The 16850-nt window shown below is 45.0% G+C and overlaps 1 protein-coding gene across 1 annotated transcript; it reads left to right on the top strand.

Annotated features, from left to right (window-relative positions):
* The first annotated feature begins 10665 nt into the window (after positions 1–10665).
* On the top strand, positions 10666–14502 carry LOC124668652. Its single transcript, XM_047205754.1, has 3 exons — positions 10666–12707; positions 12837–13028; positions 13941–14502. The coding sequence occupies exons 1-3, from the start codon at positions 10666–10668 to the stop codon at positions 14500–14502; spliced, it is 2796 nt and encodes a 931-aa protein (XP_047061710.1).
* The last annotated feature ends 2348 nt before the right edge of the window (positions 14503–16850 follow it).

Here is a 16850-nt window from a genome sequence, read left to right as displayed (position 1 = left end):
TGACATGATGAGTATTGTGAGATTTAATTGGGCATTACGACAAAGTACATAGACCGCTATCCGGCATGCATCTATGCCTAAAAGTCCACTTTCGAGGTTATCATCCGAACCCTTTCCGGTATTAAGTTGCAAGCAACGGACAATTGCATTAAGTATGGTGCGTAATGTAATCAATAACTATATCCTCGAACATAGCATCAATGTTTTATCCCTAGTGGCAACAGAGACATCCACAACCTTAGAACTTTACGTCACTCGTCCTGCAGTTTAATGGAGGCATGAACCCACTATCGAGCATAAATACTCCCTCTTGGAGTTACAAGCAATGACTTGGCCAGAGCCTCTACTAGCAACGGAGAGCATGCAAGATCATAAACAACACATAGATAATAGATTGATAATCAACATAACATAGTATTCTCTATTCATCGGATCCCAACAAACACACATGTAGCATTACAAATAGATGATCTTGATCATGATAGGCAGCTCACAAGATCAGACAATGATAGCACAATGAGGAGAAGACAACCATCTAGCTACTGCTATGGACCCATAGTCCAGGGGTGAACTACTCACACATCAATCCGGAGGCGACCATGGCGGTGTAGAGTCCTCCGGGAGATGATTCCCTCTCCGGCGAGGTGCCGGAGGCGATCTCCTGAATCCCCCGAGATGGGATTGGCGGCGGCGGCGTCTCAGTATGTTTTCTCGTATCGTGGCTCTCGGTACTGGGGGTTTTGCGACGGAGGCTATTTGTAGGCGGAAGGGCAGGTCAGGGGGCCTAACAGGGGGCCCACACACTAGGGCGGCGCGGGCCCCCCTTGGCTGCGCCGCCTTAGCGTGTCGGCGCCCTGTGGCCCCACTTCGTCTTCCCTCCGGTCTTCTGGAAGCTTCGTCGAAAAATAGGACCCTAGGCGTTGATTTCGTCCAATTCCGAGAATATTTCCTTACTAGGATTTCTGAAACCAAAAACAGCAGAAAACAGCAACTGGCTCTTCGGCATCTCGTTAGTAGGTTAGTGCCAGAAAATGCATAATAATGACATATAATGTGTATAAAACATGTGAGTATCATCATAAAAGTAGCATGGAACATAAGAAATTATAGATACGTTTGAGACGTATCACATACCATGGAGGAGTGTCTATTTAAGTTAATTAATTCGGGACTGGGAATCCCATTGCCAGCTCTTTTTGCAAAATTATTGGATAAGCGGATGTGCCACTAGTCCATATGAGAGTCCGTCAAAAGTAAATGACAAGGTTGAAAGCTAAACACCACATACTTCCTCATGAGCTATGAAACATTAACACAAATTGAGAAGCATTTTGAAGGTTTTAAAGGTAGCGCATGAGAATTTACTTGGAATGGTTTGAAATGCCATGCATAGGTATTTATGGTGGACACTTTGGAACAACTTGGTTTTCAGGTGTTTGGAAGCACGAGCAGCGTTCCCGCTCAGTACAAATGAAGGCTAGCAATAGACTGGGGAGCGACAAATCAAGAGAGCAGTAACTGTCATAATCATGCTTGCGGCAAAATAAATTAACTGAGGCATAAAAGTGATACAAGAACTCTGAAGCAAATTAAATCATCGAGGCTTAGTTGACTTTTGTTCAGTCATATGCATGCGTGAGCATGTGCCAAGTCGATATAAATGAATTATTCAGAGGAGGATACCACAATGTCATACCTACTTATGAATAAAACAATGCAAGCAAACATCCATGACATGCTACTCATATTAATAAATTGGAGCTAAACATGAGAGATCATGAACTACTAGACTTTCTCAAATGACATATACCTCACATGAACCAACTAAGCATGCTCACATGGATGAGTATATGTACAAAAATGAAAACAAATAGAGTTCATACCAGCCTCTCACCACAATCCAATTGTCGTAGATCGTCATTATTGCCTTTCACTTGTGTAGCTTGGATAATATGAAATGAAAACCACGCTCCAGCCACCGAAGACCATTGAACTCAAAATGAACTTTACAAACCAAAGAAGAACAGCAAATATTTTTGGTGTTTTCGAATTGGAAACAAGAACAAAAGGAAACAAGCAAACAAAGCAAAATCTTTTTGGATTTTCTTATAGCAAACCAACGATAGCAAATAAAGCAAAATAAATGCAAGAAACCAAAACAAACAAATGGTGAAGAGAAACAACAGAAATATTTTTGGTCTTTTTGGGTTTTAGAAAAGAAACAAAGCGAAAACAAGAAATGGCAAACTAGAAGAGTCACATAAACACAAAGTAGCAGAAATTCGTCAAACTTGACAGCAGTACAGTACTCGATTTTTAAGAAATTCTTCCACTGCTCAAATCGAAAAGTGTTCAACTAATGAAAGTTAGATAACAACCTGGGAACATGCACAAAAATTGGCTTCGCAAAATAACGTTCTGGCTGTTTTTGAGAATTTTTATGGTGACAGCCCAGAATCTGTTTTCAGGCAGCACTTCCCCAAATATCATCTCCCTCTCATTAGAAAACCACTCAAAGAAACTAAACAAGTATATACAAGTATCCAGCAACCATAATATGCAAAGAATGAGTGATGCCGCTATACCTCCCCCCAAGCTTAGGATTTTGACTCTTCTTGATAACATTATATCACCCTTCTCTCTTGACCCTTGAAAACTTCTGCCACACCAAACTTCTCATAAACTTCAATAGAAGGGTTAGTACTCAAAAACTTTAATCCACTTTAGTCCTGTAGTGAATCATTGCAAGAACTCAATAAAACATTAGCTACAGCTCTCCACGTCTAGAAAGCCTTACTTAAAGTCTACAAGAGATAATGCAAAAACAGAGACAGAATCTGCCAAAACAGAACAGCCAGTAAAGACGAATTTTTAAGAGGTACTTCCGTTGCTCAAATCAGAAAACTCAAAACTAATGAAAGTTGCGTACATATCTGAGGATCACTCACGTAAATTGGCGGATTTTTCTGAGTTACCTACAGAGAGACCTACTCAAATTCGTGACAGATAGAAATCTGTTTCTGCGCAGAAATCCAAATCTAGTATCAACCTTCTATTAGAGACTTTAGTTGGCACAACATTGCAATAAAATAAAGATACAAAGGTATTGCTACAGCGAGTAAAACAAGTGTAGAAAGAAAGAGATGTTGTTTAGTTCCTCTATGCATATAAAAAGTATTTGTTAACAAGGTTGATCAAGTCTTGTCACCAAATAAATTTTACATAACATATGAAGAAATAAACCTCAAATCAATCATGTTACCTTGTATTGAATTGATATGGATCCAATTATAAGAGTTTGATATTCTTCTTTAGGCTCATATATAGGACAATCAATAGTCCCAACTTTGATAGTTCTCATATTAGAAATAGTATTAACTCCACATACTTTATCAATCCTCTTGGGGAAATAGACGGTATGCTCCTTATCATCAACATTAAAAGTAACTTTTCCTTTGTTGCAATCAATAACAGCCCCTGCGGTGTTAAGAAAAGGTCTCCCAAGAATAATAGACATATTATCATCTTCAGGCATTTCTAACACAACAAAATCAGTTAATATGAAGCAGTTAGTAGTAACTTGAACAGGAACATCCTCACATATACCAACAGGAATAGCAGTAGATTTATCAGCCATTTGCAAAGATATATCAGTAGGTATCAACTTATCTAAATAAATTCTCTTATAAAGAGAAAAAGGCATAACACTAACACCGGCTCCCAAGTCACATAGAGCAGTTTTAACATAATTATTCTTAATAGAACAAGGAATAGTAGGTATACCTGGGTCGCCCAACTTCTTTGGAACTTTGCCATTGAAAGAGTAATTAGCAAGCATGGTGGAAATTTCCTCATTGGGGATTTTCCTTTTGTTAGTAACAATATCTTTCATATACTTTGAATAAGAAGGCAATTTAATAGCATCAGTCAAAGGGATTTGCAAGAATAAAGGTTTCATCCAATCACAGAATTTATTATAGTGTTCTTCTTCCTTTGATTTTAGTTTCTTAGCAGGAAAAGGCATTTGCTTTTGCACCCAAGGTTCTCTTTCATTACCGTGTTTCTTAGCAATAAAATCTTCTTTAGTATACTTTTTATTTTTAGCATGCTTTTCAGGTTCATCTTCAACTTCTTCTTTATCAGAAGCGTCATTCTTATCATTATCATTACCATTATCATGTTCATTACCACTTTCAGTTTCAACATCGGAAATAGAAATACTATTAGGATCATTAACAGGTTCAGAGGATTCTACAACATTTTTATGTTTCTTCTTCTTTTTCTTAGAAGGAGCACTAGGTTCAATTCGTTGAGAATCTTGTTCAATTCTTTTGGGATGCCCTTCAGGATATAGAGGATCCTGGGTAGAGACACCGCCTCTAGTTGTTACTTCATAAGCATGTTTCTCTTTGGAATTATTTTTTAACAAGTCATTTTGCACTTTAGTGAGTTGATTAATTTGAGTTTGAACCATTTGAAAATGTTTAACAATCATCTTAACATCATTGGAGGTTCTCTCCACAATATCATGCAAATTGCTAATAGCTTGAGAATTTTCCATTAGATGATTCTCTACTCTCATATTAAAATTTTCTTGCTTAACAATATAATTATCAAACTCATCTAAGCATTGCGCAGGAGGTTTTGAATACGGAATATCTTCCCTAGTAAAGCGTTGAAGGGAGTTTACCTCAATCATGGATGAAGGGGGAATTATCTCACATATATCTTCTATGGGAGGTAGATTCTTCACATCTTCGGATTTAATACCTTTTTCCTTGAGAGACTTCTTAGCTTCCCTCATATCTTCATCATTCAATTCAATTAAACCCCTCTTCTTCAATATTGGCGTTGGAGTTGGTTCAGGTGTAGTCCAATCATCATAATTCCGGCTTATTCTAGCCAATAATTCTTCAGCTTCGTCTGGAGTTCTTTTCCTGAAAACACAATCAACACAACTATCCAAATATGCTCTAGATTCAATGGTTAGTCCACTATAAAATATATCAAGTAGATCGTTCTTTTCTAAATCATGTACAGGTCAAGCTCTGATAAGAGAACAAAATCTTGTCCAAGCCTCAGGCAATTTCTCTTCATCTCCCTGGTCAAACCTATAAATTTTCTGTAAAGCAATATGTTGAGCACTAGCAGGAAAGTATTTTTGAAAGAAAACATCACGCAAATTAGTTGGACTTTTAATAGAACCAGGAGGCAAATTATTATACCAAGTTTTAGCATCATCCTTTAATGAGAAAGGAAAAATTTTAGCGACAAAGTAAGTACGCATCTTGTCATCATTAGAAAACAAACTACTCATAGAAGAAAGTTCAATCATGAGTTCTACAGCACTTTCTTTTTCAGTACCACAAAAGGGTGTTTTCTCTACAATAGCTATATGAGATAGATCAAGAGAAAAATCATAATCTTTATCCTTAATGCATATAGGAGATGTGGCAAATTCAGGATCAGGAGATAACTTATGTCTAACAGTATATTGTGCGAGAAACTTTTTAATTTTTCTTGCATCAGTAGTAGCATTGCATCTATTAATAAAATCATCATTAAGCTCCACATAATCCTCATCAGGATCATCACTAGAATAATCAAGTTCAGGTGAATTAACAGGTGTAGTAACATCAGGAGTTTCAGTATTTTCAATTTGTCTAGACCTAGCAATTGCAGCATCTAGAAAAGATCCCAATGAACCACTATCATCAAACACAGCAGAAACATTATCAATATTATGAGAGTTTTCAGATTCAGCAGAAGTACCAGCAAATGAAGCTTGCGGCGGTGAAACAAGTTGACTTATCACAGATGGTGAATCAAGTGTAGTAGAGGTACTCAGAGTTGTACCTTTTCTTGTAGTGGATGGTAATATGGCGACTTTAGGATCGCGAGTTTTACCCATGATGGAGAATTTGCAACGAACAATATCAATCCAAGTGAACTTCCAAATAAAGCTATGCTCCCCGGCAACGGCGCCAGAAAACAGTCTTGATAACCCACAAGTATAGGGGATCGCAACAGTCTTCGCGGGTAGTATTACCCAATTTATTGATTCGACACAAGGGGAGACAAAGAATACTTGGAAGCCTTAACAGCGGAGTTGTCAATTCAGCTGCACCTAGAAACAGACTTGCTCGCAAGAGTTTATCGAGTAGTAACAGCTTTATAACGATGAGCGTAGTAGAAATAACGACAGCAGAGTAGCAAAGACAGCAGTAGTAATTATAGTAAACAGCAGGATTAAAATACTGTAGGCACAGGGATGGATGACGGGCGTTGCATGGATGAGAGAAACTCATGTAACAATCATAGCAGGGCATTTGCAGATAATAATAAAACGGTGTCGAAGTACGAAGCAATCAATAGGCATGTGTTCCAATTATAGTCGTACGTGCTCGCAATGAGAAACTTGCACAACATCTTTTGTCCTACCAGCCGGTGGCAGCCGGGTGATGTCTACGCCCCCTCCTTTTCCTGTAGACAGTGTTGGGCCTCCAAGAGCAGAGGTTTGTAGAACAGCAGCAAGTTTTCCCTTAAGTGGATCACCCAAGGTTTATCGAACTCAGGGAGGAAGAGGTCAAAGATATCCCTCTCATGGAACCCTGCAACCACAAAGCAAGAAGTCTCTTGTGTCCCCAACACACCTAATAGGTGCACTAGTTCGGCGAAGAGATAGTGAAATACAGGTGGTATGAATAAATAGTAGCAATAGCAACGGCACCAGAAAAGTACTTTGCCCAGGACAGTAAACAAGCAGTAGTAACGCAGCATTAGTAACACAGTAAAACAGTAAACAAACAGCGATAGCAGTATTTAGGAACAAGGCCTAGGGATCATACTTTCACTAGTGGACACTCTCAACTTTGATCACATAACATAATAGATTAATGCATACTCTACACTCTCTTGTTGGATGATGAACACATTGCGTAGGATTACACGAACCCTCAATGTCGGAGTTAACAAGCTCCACAATTCAATGTTCATATTTAAATAACCTTAGAGTGCACGACAGATCAACACAACTAAACCAAGTACTAACATAGCATGCACACTACTACCATCACACTATGAAAGGAGGAATAGATCACATCAATACCATCATAGTAATAGTTAACTTCATAATCTACAAGAGATCACAATCATAAACTATGCCAAGTACTACATGATGCACACACTATCTACATTACATCATGCAGGAGGAATAGAGTACTTTAATAACATCACTAGAGTAGCACATAGATGAATTGTGATACAAAACTCATATGAATCTCAATCATGTAAGGCAGCTCATGAGATCATTGTATTGAAGTACATAGGAGAGAGATTAACCACATAGCTACCGGTACAGCCCCGAGCCTCGATGGAGAACTACTCCCTCCTCATGGGAGACAACGAGCGTTGATGAAGATGGCGGTGATGTCGATGGAGAAGCCTTCCGGGGCACTTCCCGCTCCCGGCAGCGTGCCGGAACGAGAGACTCATGTCCCCCGGATCTTGGCTTCGCGATGGCGGCGGCTCCGGAAGGTTTCTCGCGGGTTTCGTCGAACGTATCAGGGTTTTCGCGACGGAGGCTTTAAATAGGCGGAAGGGCAAGGTCGGTGGACTTCTGGGGGGCCCACACTATAGGGGGGCGCGGGCCCCCCCTTGGCCGCGCTGGCCTAGGGTTTGGTGGCCCTGTGCCCCCTCTCTGGCGGTTCTCGTGTGTTCTGGATGCATAAGCGGACCCATGATTTTTTTGAAGCCCGGGCAAAATATGCTTAGTGTGCTAATTTTGTATCAAATACATACGAAATAGGGGCAAAAATAAGCCTGTCGGCCGCCCGGAAGCCTGGGCGGCTGCCCGGGCAACAGGGGTGCTAGATCCGCCTATGTCTGGATGCTTCCGGGCAAAATAGGAACCTGGGCGTTGATTTCGTCCGATTCTGATAATATTTCTTTACTAGGATTTCTGAAACCAAAAACAGCAGAAAACAACAACTGGCACTTCGGCACCTTGTTAATAGGTTAGTTCCAGAAAATGCACGAATATGACATAAAGTATGCATAAAACATGTAGATATCATCAATAATGTGGCATGGAACATAAGAAATTATCGATACGTCGGAGAAGTATCACCGGGCCTCAAGGGAATCTACTGGATATTAAGATACTCCTTTTAATAGAGTACCGGAGCAAAGCATTAACACTCCCTGAACACATGTGATCCTCACGTCACTACCATCCCCTCCGGTTGTCCCGATTTCTGTCACTTCGGGGCCATTGGTTCCGGACAACGACATGTGTATACAACTTGCAGGTAAGACCATAAACAATGAATATCATGATGAAATAATAACATGTTCGGATCTGAGATCATGGCACTCGGGCCCTAGTGACAAGCATTAAGCATAACAAGTTGCAACAATATCATCAACGTACCAATTACGGACACTAGGCACTATGCCCTAACAATCTAATGCTATTACATGACCAATCTCATCCAATCCCTACCATCCCCTTCAGCCTACAGCGGGGGAATTACTCACACATGGATGGGGGAAACATTGCTGGTTGATGGAGAGGTGTCGGTGGTGATGGCGGCGATGATCTCCTCCAATTCCCCGTCCCGGCGGAGTGCCAAAACGGAGACTTCTGGCTCCTGAGACGGAGTTTCGCGATGTGGCGGCGTTCTAGAGGCTTTCTGGCGACTTCGACTTCCCCCCGTGCGTTTTTAGGTCGAAGGCAATAAGTAGTCCGAAGGAGGGCGTCGGGGGCCGACCGAGGCCGCCACACACTAGGGCCGCGCGGGCCCCTCCTGGGCCACGCCGGCCTAGTGTGTGGGGCCCTCGTGCCCCCACCCGGCTTGCCCTTCGGCTCCGCCAATATTCGGGAAAATAGGACCTTCTCGCATAAATTCCGAGGATTTTCCCGAAAGTTGGATTTCTGCACAAAAACGAGACACTGTAACAGCTTCGCTGAAAACAGCGTTAGTCCGCGTTAGTTGTATCCAAAACACACAAATTAGAGGCAAAACAATAGCAAAAGTGTTCGGGAAAGTAGATACGTTTTGGACGTATCATCCGGCGATGAAGATCTAGTCGACGACGAGCTAGCAGTGAAGGGCCACCTGTGAAAACCGCGCCTTGACATCGTTCTTGGCGGATGATTGCAGCGGCTATTGGCGTCGTTTCCTTGCGAAGGCATCATCTTTGCTGGCCTCTCCGATTGCTCTTGCCGAGTTGGGGACTAGCGGCTGTCGGTGAAAACCGTGCCACAATTGGCGAGCGATGGCGGCTTTAAGCGTCACTTCATTCTTGAAGGCATCGTCGTCGCAGTCTGCGGCTACTCACTCGTGCTGCTCCGGGGGAAACTCTAGATCCGGGTCTCCCGGATCGGATGATGACGGCGCTTCCCGCATCGTTCTACCTCTTGGGCATCATTTTTGGAGCAGCGACTGGATGGAGGTGGATCTTGGTGGAGTGGTGTTCATCTACCACGTTGACGTTAATGATTCTCGGCGGCGTGGAGCTGCATGGTATCGAAGACGGGTGCGAACTGCTGGACGCGTGCAGGATGGTGGAGCTGTCTGGTGTCATGGTGACATCGACGACAAGTCTGGTAAGGTCAATGCGGTGATCCCTCTTGAAGATGGGTGCGAGGAAGACAACGGTAGTGATTTCTGTGCCGTGTGTGTTGGCGTGCGTTGAGAGTGTGCTTGACTGGATGTGCATCTCACCTGCTATTGGGCGGCTTGGGAAGGCATTTGGTTATTTGGATGATGTGAGTTGGTGTTTTGTCACCCCCTTCATCCCCCTCTGTAGGTTTAGCAAGGTGGCTTCGAGTTTGATCTTTTGTATTGCTCTTGTAAGATGTTGTGAATAATCTAATAAAAAACACGTGTGCATCCCTTGGATGCAGAAGCTGGTGTGATTTTTCCCCATTTCAAAAAAAAAAAACCCGAGATAAACGTTATGTGGATAACATATGGCACACAAAAACGGGTACACCAGACCCCACACTATCATCTTCTAGATAGTTCATCACGTGGCCCCACTTTTCCTCATCACCCTAGACCTCGTTTGACCCGTCCACAATCACAATCACCTCTAGCTCCTCCACATCTTCCCTGCTAGTGCGAATTATTGTCAGGCTTACACATTGTGCTCTTTGGTGGTATCACATCGTCACAGCGATTGCCGGAGGAATCTCGTGGCTAATTCATGCCGCCATTCTTCTTCCTTAAGTTTGGAAGCTGTAACTATGTGATCAGTTTCGAGGGGACGACCAAAAGGGTAGTCCGGTCCATCGATTTTGTCACGTTAGATGTGGTGTGAACTTTTTTATGAGCCGGAGATTCATTTTGGGCCAAATAAAAAAGTTTTTTTGGGATGAAAAGTGAACTTCTTTGAGAGTTCTTTTTTTTTTTTGAACAAGTTCTTTGAGAGTTCTTGGCTAAGAAAGGAATTTACACTGGCGAGACGGCCCCACCAGAAGATTTGCCCGCGAGCCCCTCCTATCTTCCTCGCTGTCTCATCCAATCTTCCCGCCAAATTTTTGGAAATCCCTTTCCGCAGGCCCACTCTAGAAAAAGAATGAAAATCTGGAGCCACGCCCCGCACACAGATCTACTGCCCCAACCAAATTCCATTCCCCTCCGCCGCCGCCGTCCACCCATGACGGCCAGCGCCGGCGAGCCCCACCGCGTAGTCCTCCTCGTCGATCTCGACCCCCTCCTCCCTTCCCCAAACCTCAGTACTCCCGCCGCCCAGCCCGCCTCCTCCTACCTCGCCGCCGCGCTCCCAGCCGCCACGTCCCTCCTCGCCGCCTCCCCCACCTCCACCTCCCTCTCCGCCGCGCGCCTCTTCTTCTCCTCCCTCTCACCGATCCTCTCCTCTTCCCTCCTCCCCAAGCACCTCCCCTCCGCCCCCACCCCGCTCTCCTTCGACCTCCACCCGGCCACCATCGCCTCCCTCGCCCCGCTCCGCCGCCTCGCCCTCCCGGCCTCCCCGCACGCCCGCGTCACCGCCTCCTCCTCCTCCATCGCCAAGTCGCTCCTCCAGCTCGAGCACGACTACCCCTGGGACGCCGAGCCCCAGCACGGCCGCCGCCGCCGCGTCACCGACCGGCCGCCCAATTTGGTGGTCCTCTTCACGGCCGCCTCCAATTTCGAGGAATTCGGTGAGGACACGAGCTTCGGGAAGAGGTTTCGGGCGGTTTTCGAGCCGGCGAGGGACCGGCTCTCGTCGAGAGGGGTACAGGTGTGCTGGGTTGCCGTCGGTTCCGCTGGCGAGGGGATTCGGAGGCCGGTGACGGAGCTAGGATGGAGGTTTACGACAGCAGATGCAGTAACGCTGGGGTCGGCGGTTGCTCCGCCAGCGCTCGTCTGGGGAGGTGTTGGATTTGGGTGTGGAGGAGGTGGAGGGCGAGGTGAGCTTGTGCTGGAGATTACCGATGTGAAGGGGAAGCCGCTGGTCTGCAAGGGCTGCGAGGTCGAGATGGTTAGCTCCACATCGTGGCAGGTCAGCAGCCATGGTGTGTCCAAGATACATGTGAAGGGAGTGTCTGAGGTGGGGAACTGCGAGCAGTTGATGGGCAGAGAGTGCGAGGTTGTTCTGGTACGTGGGTTGCCACAGGATAGGAGCAAGGGCGACGGCGAAGCAGCGGTGGACAAGGAGTTCTTCCCACATCGGCTTCTTGAATTGGTTCTCGCCGATGAGAACAATTGCCTTGGGGCTGGAATGCCTATTTGGCAGCTCATTCTGGTTTTCCTTCACAGGAAAAACTATTGCGCAATGGTGTCTATTTCTGATGGAGATGGGAAGTCTGTAGATGGTGTTCTTGTACCTTTCTCGATGAACTGTGCAGTACTGCATGTCGAGAAGAATGGCACTGGTCTGGGTCAGGTGGTTGCAAAATGTCCTGAAACACTGGATAGTTCCGTGCCTGATCCATCGAAGGAACAGAGTGCGAGGAAGAAGAGAAGCAGGCTGGTCAATAAGCTACTCGAGGCAACAAGTTGGAGTGCCTTCTGCGATGTGTTCCTCAAACATGCTGATGGCAGTATGCCAGTGGTGGACTTGGAAGACCTGTATTTCAGCAGGTATGGCACTGCATCGAAAAAGTTGCGGTTCTTGAAATGTTGGTTGAAACAATTGAAATTGTCATGTCTTGGTACTTCACCGAGCCTTCAAACAGAAGGGGAGACGTGTCCTTCCTCAAAGGATGAAGGAGAGGCGAAGCTTCAAGTTTCAGAGGAGGATGCCTCAGCTCCTCATGTCAATTCTTCGGTGGATGAAGCAGATTGTAACAAAATGGACAAACCAGTGGATGAAGCAGATTGCAACAAAGTGGAGCAACAAGTGGACGAAAATGGTTCAGGGTTCTGTTCTATGGAAGAGTTAGAAGCATTTCTTGGGAGTATTCCTCAGAAGATTGAGCAAGGTCTTTGTTCTGAAGATGCTGATTTGGGGAATTTAGCTGAACGCTTGGTTGGCTTGTCTGTCCATGCACTGCTGATTAAGAATGGAAAGATCGCGGTGAAGTATTTTGAACACAATGAAGTATGCGGTGTTTCTGATGCAAATATTACTTACGAAGCTTCAAGTATTCTGCTGAGGAAACCCAAAGAGCTTCTGTTGAAGTACAAAGACAACAAGTCAGCATCTGCCGCATCGGAACAACCATCAAAATACAGCACAGATTACAAAATCCGAGAGTATCCTTTTTAATCCTCAGTTATTTTAAATCCAGCCCTGAAATTATTTTCTATGCTAATACCCACTGCAATTGTGAACTGTTCATATTAAATGTTGTGGTTTTGTACACCTTAACAAGCATGTATCAGACATGAACTGCAGATATTGCTTAGGATGGAAATAATTAGGTCTAAACTTGGACCTGAATTTGAGGAAGGTTCAAAGCAGAAGATGATAAAAGAGATCTGCTCTCTTTTGCAGTTCATTGATATAAACATCCAAGGGGATTCATTTCAGTCTGACAGTATTGTCAAGTTTGCTGAGAAGACCATCAAGTCCAGGTATGTCTCAGAAGAAGCATAAAGGTTGCACTTCTTGCTACCATACCATTAGAGGCAATGCTAGGTTACTTGAGAAATAATATATACTAAGCAAAGTATCCAGAATTTGATCAAGCACTTGCTTAGAAAAACTAGTATTGCATCAGTGTAACCAAACATAATACCCCTTGGTAGAAAATATCAAAATATGTGCATCCTCAGAACCGCTTTCTTTGCCAGATGAAAACTGTGCTTCAACACAAATCTTTGGTTTTATCACTAGTACGGCTAAAGAATTGATGGACAAACTAACATGAGATACTTCTATCTCTCTTAATACTCCTAAACTACAGGCTAATAACTCATCCTGTTTTAGGTATTTTTTTTTCTCTGTAAGCCTATAACTACCTTTCTCATACTTCTGTACACGTTAATTCAGTTCCAATCACGTGAAGCGGTGCTCACTTCCCTTAAAAAAAGTGGTGCTCACTTTCCTTTATCCTTTGATGAGTGTTGACATCGGAGAGCAGTGTCCTATCTCCTCACTTCCAAGGACAGTTGAAACAAGATAATATCTTGCTACTGGATGTTCATAAATATGAGTGCATGACACATGTGTTCGTTTAGCTTTCATTTTTCCTGGGGTGTTCAGTTGTGTATATGCGTAGAAACAAAGTAAAGCTTATTCCTTAGGAAGGTAATGTAAGATTAAGCTGAACAAGATGACATAAATGTATGTTCAAATGTGACTTTGGTAATAATTTCTAGCAGAACATTTGCTACTAGAACTTTTAAGGGGAAATTTGGGTTCCTTTCCAACATTTGCTTCCTTTTCATGGCAGATCTTCAAAGTATTACATCTACATCAATACAATGCTGCACATCATTCTTCAGAAGGCTGAAATGTATAATCCGACTGTCCAATATTTTCAGGTACATGGAGTCCTTGGAGGATGTGATCAAGAAGATATACACGGAGATGGAGTTCGATCTGTTCGATGAAGACGATGTGCCATGTTCAGACTCTGTACCCAGCAGCAGCAACCAGGACGATGCCAGGGCTGACAGGAGCAGGAGAAGCCACGGGAACTGCACTGGCAGTGCAAGCGCTCCCACACTCCACACGAGGAGCAGCCGCCACGACAAGCACGAGGCGCAGCTGGCGCGAGCGCAGGAGCGGCGGGACAGGGAGCGGAGGTTCTCCTCCTTGACCAGCTGGGTGCCTGACCTGCGCCGTGTGTGGGCGCTCAAGCACCCGGGGAAGGAGCCTCCACAGGCGACGGTGCCTCGTTCCAGGCAGCACTCCAAGCGGAGGAAGCGGCGTGTGGCGTGCACCGACATGGTCTGCGAGACGCCCATGATGGCCGCGAAGAAGCAGCAGCACGAGCAGGCCAGGTGGGAGTCCCAGGAGGGAGATGAGATGATGTCGTTCGGGTCCGTGTCCAAGACCTTGTTCGACGACGACACAGAGATAAGCAGCTCGAGCAGCGTGTAAACTAAAGAACTCAGACAAAGCATAGTACTATAGGAGAACTCTCTCGACGGACTGCCCTCACTTACGATTTCTTTTTTCCTGAATCATGGCAGTCCCGGAGTTCGAATGAAGCTTTCACTTCTTCGCAGTATAATGTGTCCTGATTGTGGTGGTGGGCTGGGCCGACTATTCATTCTCTTATTGAACTTCGGCACATGTTTGTGGCGTCGGCGGCCTGTGCCACTCCATGTTACTCTCTCTCTCTCTCTCTCTCTGATTTTTTTAATTGAATTAAATTTAGTATAAAGTTATACTAAATTCAAGTCAATTAAAAAAAACCTGAAAAGTACTTCACTATGCCGCTCCGGTGTCCTGTCCATTTGGGCGATGAGCTCTGCACTCGTCTTCCACTTCCTCTAGCCACTTCTGAACTTCACCCTCCCTCTATAAAATCTTGCTGAGCAAAAATAGGACCGTCGCTTCTCCCTTGGAGACAACATTTGGTTCGTTTTTCTCCTGATAGTGGCTCTTCTGTTCATCTCCATATGACGAAAAAGGCTAGGACGTAAGGGTATCTTCAGCTGCCTGACGCATTTTGGTCACTAAAAGTGATCACCTATATCTGCTAAAACCCTAACCCTAGCCTACATCTCGTCGTCGCTAGGCACCTGTGTCAGGTCGACGAGGTCCGGGGTTGTCCCACACTACCCTGCCAGTGATGTCTTCACCCCACATTTTCTCGGGTATGGGAGGCGGCAGAGGTGACGGCGTACGCGGCAGCGGCCGACAAGGCCATGGAGGCGGGCCGAATTTGTAGTCTGGTCGCGGAGGAACCCTGCCTTTCGCCTCTTGTTGATTTCGTGTCGGCGGTAGTCGTCCCACTTGTGGGAGCCGATGGCGTACACGGGGTCGTCGTGGAGGTCCATCGGGAGAACGGCTCGCCTGCGCCGGATCTCTTCGAGCCGCTCCGGGCCGGATCATGGCACCGGCAGGATGGGCACCCACGCGAAGCCTAGGCGCCACCTGCCCGGCAGGTGCACGTCGTTCTAGCCATCACAAGGCTACCAATTTTTTTTTGAAACTTATCACAAGGCTACCAATTGTCGTAGAGCAGCCAGACGACGCTAACAAGGAGGGGGCCCCTTATTCGAGGGTTCTCCTCCTTCTTCACCTACGATGATGAAACCTCGTGGTCATTCTTATTCTTCCCCATGGTGAGGCAGCAGAGCGATGTGGTTGTCGGTGTGGTGGGAGCAAGCATGGCTGGAAATAGGGCAATGGGGGCGAGGGAGGTGTGGGCGATGGCAGGATGTTGCAGGTGCCTTTTAAGGACGAGCGCGGGACTCGAAGCCGCGTGCCATTGATGGCGACTGATGTCTACGCACACTTCTATTCTTGTAGACAGTGTTGGGCCTCCAAGTGCAGAGGTTTGTAGAACAGCAGCAAGTTTCCCTTAAGTGGATCACCCAAGGTTTCGAACTGAGGGAGGTAGAGGTCAAAGATATCCCTCTCAAGCAGCCCTGCAATTACGATACAAGAAGTATTTTGTGTCCCCAACACACCCAATACACTTGTCAGGTGTATAGGTGCACTAGTTCGGCGAAGAGATAGTGAAATACAAGTAATATGGATGATTATGAGCGCTAATTGCAATCTGAAATAAAAATGGCAGCAAGCAAATATGTAGCAGAACTGGTTGTAAATGGTGTTTCAATTCTTGGTAGCAAGGCCTAGGGATCATACTTTCACTAGTGGACACTCTCAACAATGATACCATAATTGAATACATAGATATTATCTCTTCACTACGCTACTCTGAACCACTCTCCGGTTTGATAACAAATACAAATTCACTGCGTAGGGCTGCATAAGCATTCCTTAAAGTTCGCATTTCCAATCTATGGATGCTCCACGCTATCACTTTGAGCATACAAAGATGGTACTAACTAGACACCACAATTCATAAATATTTTTTGTAAATTAAGCTTAAGAAACAAACACGGTGTGCACACCGTCACCTTCACACCGCTGGACAATGTGTCCCCGGAGATCACATAATAAAACCACCTGAGTAGCACAATAGTTGAAGAATAATATCTACTTATTCAACTAGATTACAAAGCTCATGATCACATAAAGATCACACCATGGAAGAGAGAGATTAACCACATAGCTACCGATAAAGCCCTCAGCCTCGGGGGAGCACTACTCCCTCCTCATGATGGGAGTCAGCAACGACGATGGAGATGGCGGTGGAGTCGATGGAGATGGCTCCGGGGGCAATTCCCCATCCCGGCAGGGTGCCGGAACAGAGACTTCTGCCCCCCGAATCTTGTCTTCGGCGGCGGCGGAGCTACGAAACTTTTGGT

Source organism: Lolium rigidum, chromosome 6 (genome assembly GCF_022539505.1).
Source record: "Lolium rigidum isolate FL_2022 chromosome 6, APGP_CSIRO_Lrig_0.1, whole genome shotgun sequence".
Classification (NCBI taxonomy): domain Eukaryota; kingdom Viridiplantae; phylum Streptophyta; class Magnoliopsida; order Poales; family Poaceae; genus Lolium; species Lolium rigidum.
Note: the sequence above shows the minus strand (reverse complement) of the source record. Positions and strands in the feature narration are given on the sequence as shown.